At 49.3% G+C, this 18,433-nt stretch overlaps 1 protein-coding gene across 4 annotated transcripts in view; it reads right to left on the bottom strand.

Annotated features, from left to right (window-relative positions):
- Positions 1–8,073: 8,073 nt before the first annotated feature.
- The window catches only part of RAB27A (RAB27A, member RAS oncogene family), a 38,551-nt gene continuing 28,191 nt past the window's right edge, over positions 8,074–18,433 (bottom strand). For all 4 annotated transcript variants that reach the window (XM_060755834.2, XM_060755833.2, XM_060755836.2 and 1 more), the window contains exons 3-6: positions 15,452–15,537; positions 14,918–15,021; positions 13,068–13,191; positions 8,074–9,017 (exon numbers count right to left, since the gene is read on the bottom strand). In XM_060755834.2, coding sequence (XP_060611817.2) covers positions 8,819–9,017; positions 13,068–13,191; positions 14,918–15,021; positions 15,452–15,537 — 513 coding nt within the window. In that variant the 3' untranslated portion in view covers positions 8,074–8,818. The remainder of the gene's footprint in view (positions 9,018–13,067; positions 13,192–14,917; positions 15,022–15,451; positions 15,538–18,433) is intronic.

Genomic DNA, 18,433 nt, shown 5'->3' with positions numbered 1-18,433 from the left:
AGAGGGAAAAGCACGCATGCGTGGTGTGAGAGAAACAGCCCTGAGGCACCAGAGGGAAAAGCGACAGGTTGCTTCCAGTACGCATGCGCGGTGTGAGACAACGCAGCCCTCTTACAAGAAACTTCAGAGGCGGCTTCAAGTACGCATGCGCAGTGTGAGAGCTACACATCCCTAAAGGAGCCCTCTTGCGGAGGAAGCCGGCTTCCAGCACGCATGCGCAGTGTGTGACAACGCAGCCCTCATACGGCAAGAGGGAAAATTTCAGAGGCTGCTTCAAGTACGCATGCGCGGTGTGAAACAACGCAGCCCTCTTACGGCAAGAGGAGGGAAATTTCTGAGGAAGTTTCAAGCACGCATGCGCGGTGTGACAGATACACATCCCTAAGACACCAAGGAGCCCTCTTGCGGAGGAAGGAGGGAAGAGCACCAATACGCATGCGCAGTGTGAGACAACGCAACCCTCTTACGGCAAGAGGGAAACTTCAGAGGCGGCTTCAAGTACGCATGCGCGGTGTAAGAGATACACATTCCTAAGGCAACAAGGAGCCCTCTTGCGGAGGAAGGAGGGAAGAGTACCAGCACGCATGCGCAGTGTGATACAACGCAACTCTCTTACGGCAAGAGGGAAACTTCAGAGGCGGCTTCAAGTGCGCATGCGCGGTGTGAGAGATACACATCCTTAAGGCAACAAGGAGCCCTCTTGCGGAGGAAGGAGGGAAACGCGCCAGGCGGTTACGGGCGCGCATGCGCGGTGTGAGAGAAACACAGGCCTGAGAGACCAGTCAGGGCGCGTGTTCTTGCTTGACTGCGAGTCCCATCATCCCCTCAGAAAGCAAGACAGGGAGGCAGACTTCGGGCTGTGCTTCATCTTTATTCCCAGGGAAGAACAGAAGGAGGGAAGGAAGGAACACAAGTTGACTCAGTCCTGTCAGAACAACAACAACAAACATGGCGTCGAAGGAGAGATGCGGCCTAGTCCCATTTGGAGCCTGGGAGACAGTGAAATAGAGAGGCAGCGGGCCATTAGTGGCCAGAGAGACGTGTCTTTGAACCACTATGGAGCCTGGGATACCGGGAAATACGGTGGGCCATTTGCGGCCAGAGAGACGCAGCCTAGGCCCACTTGTACCCTCAACAGCAACAAAATGGAGGGGCGGTGGGCCTTTTGCGTCCCAAGAAAGAGGCCTATTTGGAGAAGGGCCTGTTGAAAGGACAAAGGACCTCGTGGATGCCGTAATTCTGATACAGACCATTGCTGACAACCAAAAGCCGAAGTCAGCCATAGAATCAAAGAGTTGGAAGAGACTTCATGGGCCATCCAGTCCAACCCCATTCTGCCAAGAAGCAGGACTATTGCATTCAAATCACCCCTGACAGATTGCCATCCAGCCTCTGTTTCAAAGCTCCCAAAGAAGGAGCCTCCACCACACTCCGTGGCAGAGAGTTCCACTGCTGAACGGCTCTCACAGGAAGTTATAGAATCATAGAATCAAAGAGTTGGAAGAGACTTCATGGGCCATCCAGTCCAACCCCATTCTGCCAAGAAGCAGGAATATTGCATTCAAATCACCCCTGACAGATGGCCATCCAGCCTCTGTTTAAAAGCTTCCAAAGAAGGAGCCTCCACCACACTCCGGGGCAGAGAGTTCCCCTGCTGAACGGCTCTCACAGTCAGGAAGTTCTTCCTCATGTTCAGATGGAATTTGAAGCCATTGTTCCGCGTCCTAGTCTCCAGGGCTGCAGAAAACAAGCTTGCTCCCTCCTCCTCCCTGTGGCTTCCTCTCACATATTTATACATGGCTCTCATGTCTCCTCTCAGCCTTCTCTTCTTCAGGCTAAACATGCCCAGCTCCTTAAGCCGCTCCTCATAGGGCTTGTTCTCCAGACATTCCAGCTTGTCAATCTCTCTCTTGAATTGTGGTGCCCAGAATTGGACACAATATTCCAGGTAAAGTGGTCTAACCAGAGCGGAATAGAGCATGGGGAGCATGACTTCCCTAGATCTAGACACTAGGCTCCTCTTGATGCCTGAGGCCAAAATCCCATTGGCTTTTTTTGCCGCCACATCACATTCCTGCCTCATGTTTAACTTGTTGTCCACGAGGACTCCAAGATCTTTTTCACACGTACTGCTCGCAAGCCAGGTATTGTCTTGTATTCTATATCCTTGCATTTCGTTTTTTCTGCCTAAGTGGAGTATGCCGGTTTTGAGGCCAGACTCGTAGGTGTTTTGGACTCCCAACTCCCAAAGTTCCTAACAGGCGGTAGTGAAGTGTCCTATTCTAAGCCTGTGTAGGAACATCCTTCTCTTCTACAGGGTGACTCAGTCCTGTCAGAAGAACAATAACAAACATGGCGTCGAAGGAGAGACATTGAAATAGTCCCATTTGGAGCCTGGGAGACATGAAATAGTGAGACAGCGGGCCTTTAGTGGCCAGAGAGACGTGGCATAGTGGGACAACATTATGGAGCCTGGGGTATAGGGAAATGCGGTGGACCTTTTGCGGCCAGAGAGACGTGGAAAGACTGAAGGGTTTGAAAAAATCTTATCTTTTCAATTTTTAATAATTTTTATAGGTTATAGAGCAGTGTTTCTCAACCTGGGGGCCAGGACCCCCAGCGGGGTCGCAAGGGGGTGTCAGAGGGGTCATAGAATCATAGAATCAAAGAGTTGGAAGAGACCTCATGGGCCATCCAGTCCAACCCCCTGCCAAGAAGCAGGAATATTGCATTCAAATCACCCCTGACAGATGGCCACCCAGCCTCTGTTTAAAAGTTTCCAAAGAAGGAGCCTCCACCACACTCCGGGGCAGAGAGTTCCACTGCTGAACGGCTCTCACAGTCAGGAAGTTCTTCCTCATGTTCAGATGGAATCTCCTCTCTTGTAGTTTGAAGCCATTGTTCCATTGCGTCCTAGTTTCCAGGGAAGCAGAAAACAAGCTTGCTCCCTCCTCCTCCCTGTGGCTTCCTCTCACATATTTATACATGGCTATCATATCCAAAGACCATCAGAAAACAGTATTTTCTATTGGTCATGGGAGTTCTGTGTGAGAAGTTTGGACTACTTCTGTCGTTGGTGGGTCCAGAATGCACTTTGTAGGTGAACTATAAATCCCAACAACTACAACTCCCAAATGTCAAGGTCTATTTTCCCCAAACTCCACTAGTGTTTACATTTGGGCATATTGAATATTCATGCCAAGTTAGGTCCAGATCCATCATTGTTTGAGTTTCTGGAGGTAGGTGAACTACAACTCCCAAACTCAAGGTCAGTGCCCACCAAATCCTTCCAGTATTCAGTTCTTGTGGGTTTTTTCAGGCTATATGGCCATGTTCTAGAGGCATTTCTCCTGACGTTTCGCCTGCATCTACGGCAAGCATCCTCAGAGGCGAACTCACCTCTGAGGATGCTTGCCATAGATGCAGGCGAAACGTCAGGAGAAATGCCTCTAGAACATGGCCATATAGCCCGAAAAAACCCACAAGAACTGAGTGATTCCAGCCATGAAAGCCTTCGACAATACCTTCCAGTATTTTCCGTTGGTCATGGGAGTTCTGTGTGCCAAGTTTAGTTCAATGTCATCATTGGCGGAGTTCAGAATGCTGTTTGATTGTAGGTTAACTATAAATCCCTGCAACTACAACTCCCAATTGACAAAATCAACCCTGCCAGTAGTCAAATTTGGGTATTTGTGCCAAGTTTAGTCCAGTGAATGAAAATACATCCTGCAGATCAGATATTTACATTATGATTCGTAACAGTAGCAAAATTACAATTATGAAGTAGCAACGAAAACAATTTGATGGTTGGGGGTCACCACAACATGAGGAACTGGATTAAGGGGTCGTGGCATGAGGAAGGTTGAGAACCACTGAACTAAAGGGTTTATTTCTGGGAATGCCTTGTGAGTGACTGGATGGCTAGAAAAGGTCCGCAGTACGTCACAAAGGGCTCATTGCCTTCTCCCGACTCCCCTTCCTCTCCTGGGGCCGGATCGTGTTCGGAAGCCCCACAGCATTCTTCGCCAGGAGGGAATTTCTATGTCGTTGATGGCAAAGCGAGCCCTTCACTGTGCCCTCTGTGGCTCCCACCTCCGTCCGTTCGGGTGCAGCCGGTGCTGCTGGAGAGAGTGATGGTGGAGAGGATGGGACGTTATTGAGAAAGCCAGAGAAGGCCAAGACAGAATTGGAGGAGTTGAAAAGGAAGCGGAAATTATCTGCCAGTCAAAATAGCAGCACAGCTAGGAAATTAAGGAGATAAAAGTCGGGAAATGGTTCAAGAGACAGTACTTTTATGACTTAGAGCAGTGTTTCTCAACCTGGGGGTCGGGACCCCTGTGGGGTGTCAGAGGGGTCGCCCAAGACTATCAGAAAACATAGTATTTTCTGTTGGTCATGGGCAGTGGTTCTCAACCTTCCTAATGCCATGACCCCTTAATGCAGTTCCATATGTTGTGGTGACCCCCAACCATAACATTGTTTTTGTTGCTACTTCATAACCATCATTTTACTACTATTATAAATCATAATGTAAATATCAGATATGCAAGATGTATTTTCATTCACTGGACCAAACTGGACACAAATATCCAATGCACCCACATGTAAATGCTAGTGAGGTTGGGGGAGGATTGATTTTGTAATTTGGGAGTTGTAGTTGCTGGGATTTATAGTTCACCTATAATCAAAGAGCATTCTGAACTCCACCAGTGATGGATTTGAACCTAATTTGCCACACAGAACTCCCATGACCAACGGAAAACACTGGAAGGGTTTGGTGGGTATTAAACTTGAGTTTGGGAATTGTAGTTCACCTTTATCCAGAGAGCACTGTGGACTCACGCAATGGTGGATCTGGACCAAACTTGGCACAAATAATATGTGCAAATGTGAAAACTGGTGGAGCCTGGGGAAAACAGACCTTGACTTTTGGGAGTTGTAGTTGCTGGGATTTATAGTTCATTACAATCAAAGAACATTCTGAACTCCACCAACGATAGAATTGGCTCAATTTCCCACATGGAATCCCCATGACCATCAGAAAATACTGTGTTTTCTGATGGTCTTTGGCGACCTCTCTGACACCCCTTCGCGACCCCCTCAGAGGTCCCGACCCCCAGGTTGAGAAACACTGGTCATGGGGGTTCTGTGTGGGAAGTTTGGTCCAATTCTATTGTTGGTGGGGTTCAGAACACTATTTCATTGTGGGTGAACTATAAATCCCAACAACTACAACTCCCAAATGGCATGGTCTATTTCTTTGCTGCAGAGATACAAGCAATATATTCATTTCCAAGCAAAACCAGCTTGTGAGTGATCATTTAATATTGCTATATAAAACCTACAGCCTTACATCTCCAAACTCTACCAGTGTTCACATTTGGGCATATTGAGTATTTGTGCCAAGTTTGATCCGGATCCATCATTGCTTGAGTCCACAGTGTTCTCTGGATGTAGGTGAACTACAACTCCAAAAACTCAAGGTCAACATCCACCAGACCTTCCCAGTGTTTTCTCTTGGTCATGGGAATTCTGCGTGCCAAGTTTGATTCAATTCCATCATTGGTGGAATTCGGAATGCTCTTTGATTGTAGATTAATTATAAATCCCAGCAACTACAACTCCCAAGTGACAAAGCTATTTTAATGTATTGTCGAAGGCTTTCATGGCCGGAATCACTGGGTTGTTGTAGGTTTTACCAGGCTATATGGCCATGTTCTAGAGGCATTTTCTCCTGACGTTTCGCCTGCATCTATGGCAAGCATCCTCAGAGGTAGTGAGGTCTGTTGGAACTAGGAAATTGGGTTTATATATCTGTGGAAAGACCAGGGTGGGACAAAGAACTCCTGTCTGTTGGAGCTAGGTGTGAATGTTTCAACTGACCACCTTGATTAGCATTTAATGGCTTGGAAGTGCCTGGGGGGAATCTTTTGTTGAGAGTGATTTGATGTGCCTGATTGTTTACTCTCTGTTGTTTTGCTGTTGTAATTTTTGAGTTTTTTAATACTGTTAGCCAGATTTTTTTCATTTTTATGGTTTCAAAAGCTATTTTCCCCCAACCCAACCAGTTTCAGATTTGGGTGTATCGGGTATTTGTGCCAAATTTGGTGCAGTGACTGAAAATACATCCTGCATATCAGATATTTACATTACGATTCATAATAGTAGCAACATTACAGTTGTGAAGTAGCAATGAAAATAACATTATGGTTGGGGGTCACCACAACATGAGGACCTGTACTAAGGGGTCATGGCATTAGGAAGGTTGAGAACTTAGAAGGGAGGAAGGAAGAAAAAAAAGGGTGAATTTTGGAGAAATGCAATAAAATAGAATGAAGACAGAAGGCAGTATTTTGAAGAAGGACCACTGCTGACAACAAGCAAACAGTCGAGGTCAGCCATACCAGTTGTGAAGCTGGATAGATAAGAGGTGCCCAAAAGAAGGATGAAGGAAGTAAAGGTGTAGTTGGAAAGAGGTAGCTGGTTTAGAAATGTTAGAAACCTCTACTATAAAAAGGCTGAGTTGTACCTCAGCTTGAGTTGTACCCAACAGCTTTGGCCAAAATATCTATTGTATGAGGGGTATTTTTTAAGTAAGGTGCGTTTTGTTGTAGACACTAGTAGTTCGCGCGCATACCGCAACCATGTACCAGCATGCCTCGGGAACAACTGTGCTCAGTTCCCACTCTGTAGCTCACCTGTACAGTTCTGTTCTGTGCTTTAAAAATGTTTAAGACTATCAACTCACCCTCCGCATGTGAGGTTCGCTCACATGTCAGCAAGGAACCTGCCTGCTGCAGAAATCCATCGACAGATTTGTGAAGTGTACGGTGATACTCTTATGAGTGAAAGCAAATGCGCAAGTGGGTACGACAATTCAAAGATGGCTGTGCCAAGCTTGATCCAGATCCATCATTGTTTGAGTCCACAGTGCTCTCAGGATGTAGGTGAACTACAACTCCAAACTCAAGGTCTTAATGCAATGGTTCTCAACCTGGGGGTCGGCCCCTGAAGGGGTCACGAAGGGGTGTCAGAGGGGTCGCCAAAGACCATCACAGACAGTATTTTCTGTTGGTCATGGGAGTTCTGTGTGGGAAGTTCGGCCTAATTTTATCATTGGTGGGCTTCAGAATGCTCTTTGATTGTAGGTGAACTATAAATCCCAGCAACTACAACTCCCAAATGTCAAGGTCTATTTTCCCGGAACTAGCCATTCCCTGCCACGCGTTGCTGTGGTCCACATGGGCGTTTTGTGTGGGGGGTTTGGCCCAATTCTATCGTTGGTGGGGTTCAGAATGCTCTTTGATTGTAGGTGAACTATAAATCCCAGCAACTACAACTCCCAAATGTCAAGGTCTATTTTCCCTGAACTAGCCATTCCCTGCCACGCGTTGCTGTGGTCCACATGGGCGTTATGTGTGGGGGGTTTGGCCCAATTCTATCGTTGGTGGGCTTCAGAATGCTCTTTGATTGTAGGTGAACTATAAATCCCAGCAACTACAACTCCCAAATGTCAAAGTCTATTTTCCCCGAACTAGCCATTCCCTGCCACACGTTGCTGTGGCCCACATGGGCATTTTGTGTGGGGGGTTTGGCCCAATTCTATCGTTGGTGGGCTTCAGAATGCTCTTTGATTGTAGGTGAACTATAAATCCCAGCAACTACAACTCCGAAATGTCAAGGTCTGTTTCCCCCAAACTTCACCAGTGTTCACATTTGGACATATTGAATATCCGTGCCAAGTTTGATCCAGATCCATCATTGTTTGAGTCCACAGTGCTCTCAGGATGTAGGTGAACCACAACTCCAAAACTCAAGGTCAGTGCCCACCAAACCCTTCCAATATTCACCATGGACGTTGTCACGGCCATCTTTGAATTGTCGTACCCGCTTATGCACTTTGCTTTCACTCATAAGAGTATCACCGTACACTTCACAAATCTGTCGAAGAATTTCTGCAGCAGGCAGGTTCCTTGCTGACCAAAACCGTATCACTGAGCGAACCTCACATGCGGAGGGTGAGTTGAGAGTCTTAAACATTTTCAAAGCACAGAACAGAACCGTACAGGTGAGCTACTGAGCGGAAACTGAGCACCGTTGTTCCCGAGGCATGCCGGTACACGACGCACGCGCTCGTTGCAGTATGCATGCAAACTACTAGTGCCTACAACAAAACGGATCTTACTTAAAAAATACCCCTCGTATTTTAATCTACTATGAGTTTTGAGGGTACGGATCCTCAACAATGGAAGCCCGCAGCCATTGAATAAAGAGGGCAAAGGGACAACAGCAGCCTCACTGAAACAGCCAGCCAAGGCATTCCCATCCAGCTGTGAACTAAGGCACGTTTTCTCCAAAGGCATTGAGTGGGAAGCATTGGCCAACCCTTCAAATCTGTCCCTGCTAAGATAAGAAAGCGGACTCCTCTGTGGGCTATCTTTGTGTGTGTGTATGTATTTTAAAAAGGGATGCTATTACTTTTACTTTGGCACTTGGTATGAACCCAAATCTCTCTCTGATCCAGATTATGATGCTGAGCGCTCAGGTCGAGGGACCAAAAGGGCTGTACCGCCTCTCGCTCCCAACCTGCCCATTTAGTGATACATTCTGGGGCTTTACCGGAGGATTTGGGGACTTCCTGCTCAGAAACAAGCAGGCAGGCTTTGGGACAAGGGAACGGAAGCCAAGCCACAGTTGGCATCGTTCGAAAGCAGGCTCCAAGGCTTCTCACAAAGGCTACTTCTTCTATGCGCAGGGCAGGCAGGAGCGTCCGGCAAAGGGGTCGGACGGAGCCCTGGATCCGCCCCCAGTGGGCCGCTCAGCAGCCGCACTTGCTCTTCTCTGGCTCTTGGCCCAGGCGCTCCGGGGAGCCGTGCCCGTTGGACTGCACCACCCCCTCCGGGATCCAGGACTTGTCCACGCACCGCTCCATGCGCTTCATGATGAGGTCCAGCAGCGTCTCGATGGCCTTGCCGATGTTGGCCCCACTGGCCGCGCTGGTCTCGAAGTACGGGATCCTGCAGAGAGAGACAGAAGTAAGCAGTCAGAGGAAGGGAAAGAGGGAAGGGCTGGCCTGCCTCTGTGGATGCAGGAATCAAAAATGCTTGCATCTCCTTTCTTGGGCATCTCTATCCCTCACCTGATACATGCCAGAAGGGACAGAGAGTTTCACCTATGCTGATGATCGTGCCATTACTGCTCAAGCAAGGAGCTTTGAGACGCCCACCTCACCCACCTGCTACAAAACAGGAGCTTTTTTGTTGAGTTCCAGGGCCAGAGAAGTAGATGGCGGAAACAGAAGAACAGCCTGCCTCAGGGGAGCGTGCTTGCTCCATCCATGCTCAACATCTACACAAATGACCAGCCACTGCCAGAAGGGACAGAGAGTTTCATCTATGCTGATGATCATGCCATTACTGCTCAAGCAAGGAGCTTTGAGATGGATATCAGAAAGGACTACCATCTCACCCGCCTCATAGGAAACCTGCTACAAAACAGCTTTTTTGTTGAGTTCCAGGGCCAGAGAAGCAGAGGGCGGAAACAGAAGAACGGCCTGCCTCAGGGGAGCGTGCTTGCTCCATCCATGTTCAACATCTACACAAATGACCAGCCACTGCCAGAAGGGACAGAGAGTTTCATCTATGCTGATGATCATACCATCACCGCTCAAGCAGGGAGGTTTAAGATGGTTGAACAGAAGCTCTCCGAAGCTCTAGGTGCTCTTACTGCCTATTACAGGGAAAACCAGCTGATCCCTACTCCATCTAAAAGACAGACATGTGCCTTTCATCTCAAGAACAGAGAAGCATCCCGAGCTCTGAAGATCACCTGGGAAGGAATCCCACTGGAGCATTGCAGCGCACCCAAATACCTGGGAGGAGTCACTCTGGACCGTGCTCTGGCCTACAAGAAGCACTGCCTGAACATCAAGCAAAAAGTGGGTGCTAGAAACAATATCATACAAAAGCTGACTGGCACAACCTGGGGATCACAACCAGACACAGTGCCTGTGTGCTGTGCTACTCTGCTGCTGAGTACGCATGCCCAGTGTGGAACACATCTCACCATGCTAAAACAGTGGACGTGGCTCTGAATGAGACATGCCGCATTATCACGGGGTGCCTGCGCCCTACACCACTGGAGAAATTACACTGCTTAGCCGGTATTGCACCACCTGACATCCGCTGGGAAGTGGCAGCCAATAGTGAAAGGACCAAGGCAGAGACATCTCCAGCTCATCCCCTGTTTGGGTATCAGCCAGCACGTCAACGACTGAAATCTAGAAATAGTTTTCTAAGATCTACAGAGACACTCGCCGGAACACCTCAGCAAGCGAGAGTCCAAAAGTGGCAGGCTCAAACCCAGAACTGATACTAAATGAGAGACTTCTCCCTGGGCACACAGAAGACTGGGTGACTTGGAAGGCGCTGAACAGTGCGCTCTGGCACCACGAGATGCAGAGCCAACCTTAAGAAATGGGGCTACAAAGTGGAATCCTCGACATGCAAGTGTGGAGAAGAGCAAACCACTGACCACCTGCTGCAACGCACCCTGAGCCCTGCCACATGATGCACAAGGGAGGACCTTCTTGCAGCAACACCAGAGGCACTCCAAGGGGCCACATACTGGTCAAAGGACATTTAATCAACGACCAAACTCACACATTTTGTATTTTCTCTGTTTGTTTGCTTTGTTGTGTTAGAAATGTAATATAATTGACTGGTTGCACTGAAACGACAAATAAATAAACCTGACACATGGAGGGTTGCCTCAGTTGGCAAACAAATAGACCCGCCCAAGCACCGACGCCCACAGACTTTGCGTCTGAAGGAACACGTCAGGCCCTTCAGGGCGTGGGTTCCCAATGAGGCTACCGCCCCATTGAGAGTGTATGCAAACGCCCAAATCAAGGCTGGCTGGCTCTGAAAGTGGCCCCAGGCCATGGACAGTAGCTCTGGGGCAGTGGTTCTCAACCTGGGGTCCCCAGATGTTTTTGGCCTACAACTCCCAGAAATCCCAGCCAATTTACTACCTGTTAGGATTTCAGGGAGTTGAAGGCCAAAAACATCTGGGGACCCCAGGTTGAGAACCGCTGCTCTGGGGAGAAGATCATTGGGCCTATTCTTAGACTGCCATGCAGCTTTTGCCCTTGGAAGGGGGTCCATAAATGTTTCTCTGTGCCAGGCATGGGCCAACTTTGGCCCTCCTTCCAGGTGTTTTGGACTCTCAACTCCCACAATTCCTAACAGTTGGTGGAAGTCCAAAACACCTGAAGGGCTGAAGTTTACTATTGCTGCTCTATACATATTGACACTGACCCCAGCTGGGTTTGGCCAGGGCACAGGGCATTCTGGGAAGTGTCCTCCAAAACTGGAACTTTCCCCATTTCGGCCCAAAGAAATGGAAACATATGACCCATGCACATCTGCTGTTGGAACTACCTGGTTGCTTTGCTTCGCAAATGCCCTTCTCTGACTCGAATGCGATTTTCCTGCTTCTTGGCAGGGGTTGGACTGGATGGCCCACGAGGTCTCTTCCAACTCTATGATTGGCTTGTATGACTCTCTATTATTATTATTTATTATTTACTTTGCTTCTATACGGCTGTATCTCAAGCCCGAAGGTGACTCACAGCGGTTCACAAACAGTAAAAACAGTAGAAACAGCAGTGGTTCCATACAACTTATAACAATTGACTTAACACATTATCCATAAATTACCAATAAGCAATGACAATGCACAATTATTACAAAAAACCACCGTACCCCATCTTCTCATCATCCAAGCGTAGTCCAGGTTCGTCGTCCATTGTTCCATTCCTATGTTCCATTACCAGATTGCACTAAATTACTCAAACGCCTGCACAAACATCCAGGTCTTCACCTTTTTGCGGAATACCATTAGAGATGGTGCTAGTCTAATGTCCGTAGGAAGGGCGTCCCACAGCCGAGGAGCCACCACCGAGAAGGCCCTATCTCTCGTCCCCGCCAGCCGAGCTTGAGAAGCAGGCGGCATCGAGAGCAGGGTCTCCCCGGAAGATCTCAAAGTCCTGGTGGGTTCATAGGCAGAGATGCGGTCGGATAGGTAGCTTGGGCCGGAACCGTTTAGGGCTTTAAAGGCCAACGCCAGCACTTTGAATTCAGCCCGGTAGCAGATCGGTAGCCAGTGGAGTTGGCGCAACAGGGGGGTTGTATGCTCCCTGCGCTCCGCTCCTGTTAAAATCATGGCTGCCGAGCGTTGGACTAGTTGGAGCTTCCGAGCTGTCTTCAAAGGCAACCCCACGTAGAGAGCGTTGCAGTAGTCTAAACGGGATGTAACCAGAGCGTGGACTACCGTGGCCAAGTCAGACTTCCCAAGGTACGGGCGCAGCTGGCGCACAAGCTTTAGCTGTGCAAATGCTCCCCTGGTCACCGCCGAAACCTGGGGTTCCAGGCTCAGCGATGAGTCCAGGGTCACACCCAAGCTGCGAACCTGCGTCTTCAGAGGGAGTGCGGCCCCATCCAACACAGGCTGTAACCCTATGCCCTGTTCGGCCTTGCGACTGACCAGGAGGACCTCTGTCTTGTCTGGATTCAATTTCAATTTGTTCGCCCTCATCCAGACCGTCACAGCGGCCAGGCACCGGTTCAGGACCTGGACAGCCTCCTTAGTCGCAGGTGAAAAGGAGTGACAGAGTTGGACATCATCCGCGTACAGATGACACCGTACCCCGAAACTCCGGATGATCTCCCCCAGCGGCTTCATGTAGATGTTAAACAGCATGGGGGACAATATAGAGCCCTGATGAACCCCACAAGACAATGGTTGTGGGGTTGAACAGGTGTCCCCCGACAACACCTTGTATGACTCTCTAGATGGGCATCTTGGGGCCCAAAGACCTCCCTCCCCAAAACATGCTCCTCTTTGAGGGAAGAGAGAGGTGACCCTAAGAGAGAGAGGGGAATGGGATGGGCACGCGTTCCTCCCTAAGCTTCCCAGCAAGCAAAGCTCACAGACACACAGAGAGGGCTATTTGGAGGCAGGGTGGCCCATCAGAATTGTAAGGTAGGAAGGGGGAGGACACTTACCCGTATTTTTCGGCCAGGGCCTTGGCATCCTCATCCTTCACGGCCCGCTGCTCCTCCTGGTCGCTTTTGTTCCCACACAGGACCACGTCTGGGTTCTCGCAATAGGCATGTGTTTGCAGCTGGGCTAAACGGGCAGGACGAGGACAATGTCAGAGGGAGGAAAGGAAGTTCAGGGGGGCCTTTGGGTCTCAAAGGCCAACCTGGACCACCTCACAGGAGCGCCATGTCCTTTGGGGTGCCACCCTCTTACATGGGACATGCTCCAGGACTGTGGTGTCAGCTGCATTAAGATCACTCTGACCAAAAGGTCATGAGTTCGAAGCCAGCCCGGGTTGGAGTGGGTTTCCAACCAATTGTGTGAAGCCTGTTGTCGATCTTTGCAACCCGAAAGACAGTTGCATCTGTCAAGTAGGAAAATAAGGTACCACCTTAAAGTGTGGGGAGGCTAAATTAACTAATTTATGAGGCCATAAAGAAGACTCCAGCAGGGAAGCATGCGGGGAATGCGGAAGTGCTTCATCAGCATCGCAGATGGACGATGAAAGCGACAGGTCTCCTGGTGGCCAGAAAAAGTTAAATAGCCTCTGTGCATGTCTGTATATGTTTGTATGTCAAAAATTGGCATTGAATATTGGCCATATATGTGTACACTGTAATCCGCCCTGAGTCCCCTGCGGGATAAGGGCGGAGGCTAAATTTACTGATTTATGAGGCCATAAAGAAGACTCCAGCAAAGCATTCCAGCGGGGAAGCATGCGGGGAATGCGGAAGTGCTTCATCAGCGTCGCAGATGGACGATGAAAGCGACAGGTCTCCTGGTGGCCAGAAAAAGTTTAATAGCCTCTGTCTATGTCTGTATATGTTTGTATGTCAAAAATTGGCACTGAATGTTTGCTATATATGTGTACACTGTAATCCGCCCTGAGTCCCCTGCGGGGTGAGAAGGGTGAGGCTAAATTAACTGATTTATGAGGCCATAAAGAAGACTCCAGCAAAAGCATTCCAGCGGGGAAGTATGCGGGGAATGCGGAAATGCTTCATCAGTGTTGCAGATGGACGATGAAAGCGACAGCTCCCCTGGCGGCCAGAAAAAGTTAAATAGCCTCTGTGTATTTCTGTATATGTTGTATGTCAAAATTGGCATTGAATGAGTTGCATCTGTCAAGTAGGAAAATTAGTTACCACCTTAAAGTGTGGGGAGGCTAAATTAACTAATTTATGAAGCCGTAAAGAAGACTCCAGCAAAGCATTCCAGCGAGGAAGCATGCATGGAATGCGGAAGTGCTTCATCAGCGTCGCAGATGGACGATGAAAGCGACAGCTCCCCTGGCGGCCAGAAAAAGTTAAATAGCCTCTGTGTATGTCTGTATATGTTGTATGTCAAAATTGGCATTGAATGAGTTGCATCTGTCTAGTAGGAAAATTAGTTACCACCTTAAAGTGTGGGGAGGCTAAATTAACTAATTTATGAGGCCATAAAGAAGACTCCAGCAAAAGCATTCCAGCGGGGAAGCATGTGGGGAATGCGGAAGTGCTTCATCAGTGTCGTAGATGGACGATGAAAGCAACAGCTCCCCTGGCGGCCAGAAAAAGTTAATTAGCCTCTGTGTATGTCTGTATATGTTTGTATGTCAAAAGTTGGCATTGAATGATTGCTATATATGTGTACACTGTAATCCGCCCTGAGTCCCCTGCGGGGTGAGAAGGGCGGAATAGAAATTCTGTAAATAAATAAATAAATAAATGTGTTATGGACCTGCCCCATGCCAGAGCCCCACTCCAATGGCTTTCCAGCCCTGGAATGATACTGGTTACACTGGGAGGGAAGGGGGTGGTGGTTTGAGACTTACTCATCCAGTTCCGGATATTGAGGAAGCTTTGCTCGTTGGTCAAGTCGAAGAGGAGGAGGAAGCCCATGGCGTCCCTGAAGAAGGCTGTGGTCAAGCTGCGGAACCTGTGCAAGCCGGAATAGAACAGTGTGGGTTGAAAAAGGAAAGGGTCTTGGGTCCTTGAAGAACCCAGCCAGCTCTTCAGCCAAGGACGCTGAACCATACTTGTGAAGCAGGTGGAACCGAGAGCAGGGCCTCCCCAGAAGATCTAAAAGAAATGAGCCTGAAATCTTTTGCCCCGACTTCAAAGGCGCCACGGCTGAAGGCTTTACGGATGGAGGGTTCGGCTCAGTATAATCTGGCAGAAGCAGAGTGACCCCCATGGCCTTTCGCCACCTCCGCTTGACCCCAAAGCAGTGCTCTGCTTGAAGGCAAGGAGATCAGCCTCCTTGGCAAGGAATTTGTGGGGTTCCCACTCTGTCTGTGCCCTTCCCCACCACCCTTTCCCTGATGTGCCGCAATGTTGTGGTGTTTCCTCCACCCCTTCCGTCATACCTTTCTTGCCCAGCCGTGTCCCACAGCTGCAGGTGTATCCTCTGCCCACGGCCACTCACTCCATCCGGCCCATTGGAGCGGTACACCTGTTCCGGAAAGGAGGAAGAAGAGAAGGATTCTTGTGGCTCAGAAGCCTTTCCTGCTTGCCATCCCAAATCTGCTGTTCAGCACCCCAAAGTGTGGTGGAGGCTCCTTCTACGGAGGCTTTTAAGCAGAGGCTGGATGGCCATCTGCTGAGGGTGCATTGAACGTGATTGTCCTGCTTGTTGGCAGGGGGTTGGACTGAATGACCCACGAGGTCTCTTCCAGGTCTATTATTCTATGACAGTGTTTCTCAACCTGGGGGTCAGGACCCCTGGGGGCAGAGGTGGCCCTAGGTAATTTTCAATGGTAAGCGGAGGTGGGAGATACCTCCAGCTGGAGGGGCTCTCTCTCTCTCTTTCTCTCTCGGTCCCAATGGCTGAGGAGAAAGTCAGGAGAAGAGGCAACTTTTGGTGCGTACGCTGGGGTCTTCAGACACGCCTCTGGACCCAAAGTGGGTCAGGCAAGGGAGCAAGTGCGGCGCGACGGCTCTGCCCCTTGACCCACCCGCAGATTGGGGAGAGGAGAGGAGTCGGGTGGAGCGCTGGGGTATCAGGAAAGGGAGCCGGTCATGGGGAAGGGATCGAACGTGGAGAACGATTGAGCGCTGGCTCTGCTCAAGGGCCCGGCCCCTTCGGGAAGAGGATCACCCGGCAGCGAGGTAAAAAAGCCGAGGCTCCCCCCGTACTGCTAGAGGTGTTGTGAGCCGAGGGGGTGCTCCTCAAGTGGCGGTCGAGGGGCATTTACAGAGGCGCCTCTGTTCCCCTGGCAAAAAAAGTGTACTGCGACCGCCTACTTCGCGTAATGGATGAGCCGCCCCTGCCTTGGGGGGGGGAGGGGCATGAGGAGGTGTCAGTGGGATCGCCAAAGACCATCAGAAAACACAGTATTTTCTGTTGGTCATGGGGGTTCTGTGTGTGAGATTTGGCTCAATTCTATCATTGGTGGGGTTTAGAATGCTCTTTGATTGTAGGTGAACTATAAATCCCAGCAACTACCAAAATCTCAAGGTCTGTATTCCCCAAACTCTACCACTGTTCACCATTTGGGCATATTGAGTATCCATGCCAAGTTTGGTCCAGATCCACCATTGTTTGAGTCCAAAGTGTACTCTAGATGTAGGTGAAATACAACCCTCAAGGTCAATGCCCACCTAACCCTACCAGTATTTTCTGTTGGTCATGGGAGTTCTGTGTGCTACGTTTGGTTCAATTCTATCGTTGGTGGAGTTCAGAATGCTCTTTGATTGTACGTGAACTATAAACCCCAGCAACTACAACTCCCAAATGACAAAATCATAATTTTTTGAGTGATGGTCACTCCTTGTGTTGTGAGACATTTTGTTGCCAAATTTGGTGTGATTTCGTTCTTTGATTCTTTTGTTTTTAAGGTACTCGTGACACACAGAGCATTTTTATGTATATAGATGATCTCTCATCCACACACACACACCCCATGCCCATTCAGGGGTCCCATTGAGAAGAGAGGGGAGTCGGGTGCATTGAGAGCATAGCGGAAGGGGCAACCATTGCAAGAGGACAGACAGACACATGCTCCACATATGCACCTCATGGCACATTAGTGGGCCCGAAGGGCAAGCATCTGGTGAGGAAGCCAAGGCCACTGCAACGGCCCAGATTCAGGCGTAATTACATTTGTAGAAGTACAATCAGATAACGGAGCGAACACACACCAGCCATTCATCAACGCCTTTCCTTGGCAGCGCTTCAGGTTGTTTGCAAACGACAGAGCGCCACCACTTCCTCGCGTCAACAAGCTCTCATTACAGCCTTTGCTACTCGGCCGGAACGGGATATTAATATGGAAAGCGGGCAGCCGGAGCAGGTTCGGCATGGCAATAGGAGGCAGCAGCTGTCCAGGGAAGATGGGCGCCAGGCCAAGGCAGGGGAATCCAGAAATGCATGGCTGAAGGCCGACTGGGACAGCGTTTAGGGTGAACCGAAGAGCGCAACGTCCAATTAAAAGGCTACTGGAGCCTCACGCTCTTGGATCGCTGCCTTCATGTCAACACAGAGCCAAGGATCCCCAGAAAGCAGCAACAGCAGAGTTGTTCAATGTATTGTTGAAGGCTTTCTTGGCCGGAATCACTGGGTTGTTGTAGGTTTTTCCAGGCTATATGACCATGTTCTAGAGGCATTTTCTCCTGACGTTTCGCCTGCATCTATGGCAAGCATCCTCAGAGGGAGTGAGGTCTGTTGGAAGTAGGAAAATGGGTTTATATATCTGTGGAATGACCAGGGTGGGACAAAGGACTTTTGTCTGCTGGAGCTAGGTGGGAATGTTTCGACTGACCACCTTGATTAGCATTTAATGGCTTGGAAGTGCCTGGGGGGAATCTTTTGTTGAGAGTGATTTGATGTGCCTGATTGTTTACTCTCTGCTGTTTTGCTGTTGTAATTTTTGAGTTTTTTAATACTGGTAGTCAGATTTTGTTCATTTTCATGGTTTCTTACTTTCTGTTGAAATGTCCACATGCTTCTTGTGGATTTCAATGGCTTCTCTGTGTAGCCTGACATGGTGGTTGTGAGAGTGGTCCAGCATGTCTGTGTTCTCAAATAATATGCTGTGTCCAGGTTGGTTCATCGGGTGCTCTGCTATGGCTGACTTCTCTGGTTGAAGGAGTCTGCAAAGTTCAGCAAAGGACAAGAGGGATCCTCTCACTTCTGCAGGAGTCTATTGTGTACCATGCAGCTGTGGACAAGTCTCCATAGGGACCACCAAACACAGCGTGGCCCAAACACGAATCAAGGAACACGAAAGGCACTGCAGATTCCTTCAACCAGAGAAGTCAGCCATAGCAGAGCACCTGATGAACCAGCCTGGACACAGCATATTGTTTGAGAACACAGAAATGCTGGACCACTCTCACAACCACCATGT

Source organism: Anolis sagrei, chromosome 9 (assembly GCF_037176765.1).
Source record: "Anolis sagrei isolate rAnoSag1 chromosome 9, rAnoSag1.mat, whole genome shotgun sequence".
Lineage (NCBI taxonomy): Eukaryota > Metazoa > Chordata > Lepidosauria > Squamata > Dactyloidae > Anolis > Anolis sagrei.
The sequence above is the reverse complement of the archived record's forward strand: the minus strand, read 5'-3'. Positions and strand labels throughout refer to the sequence as shown.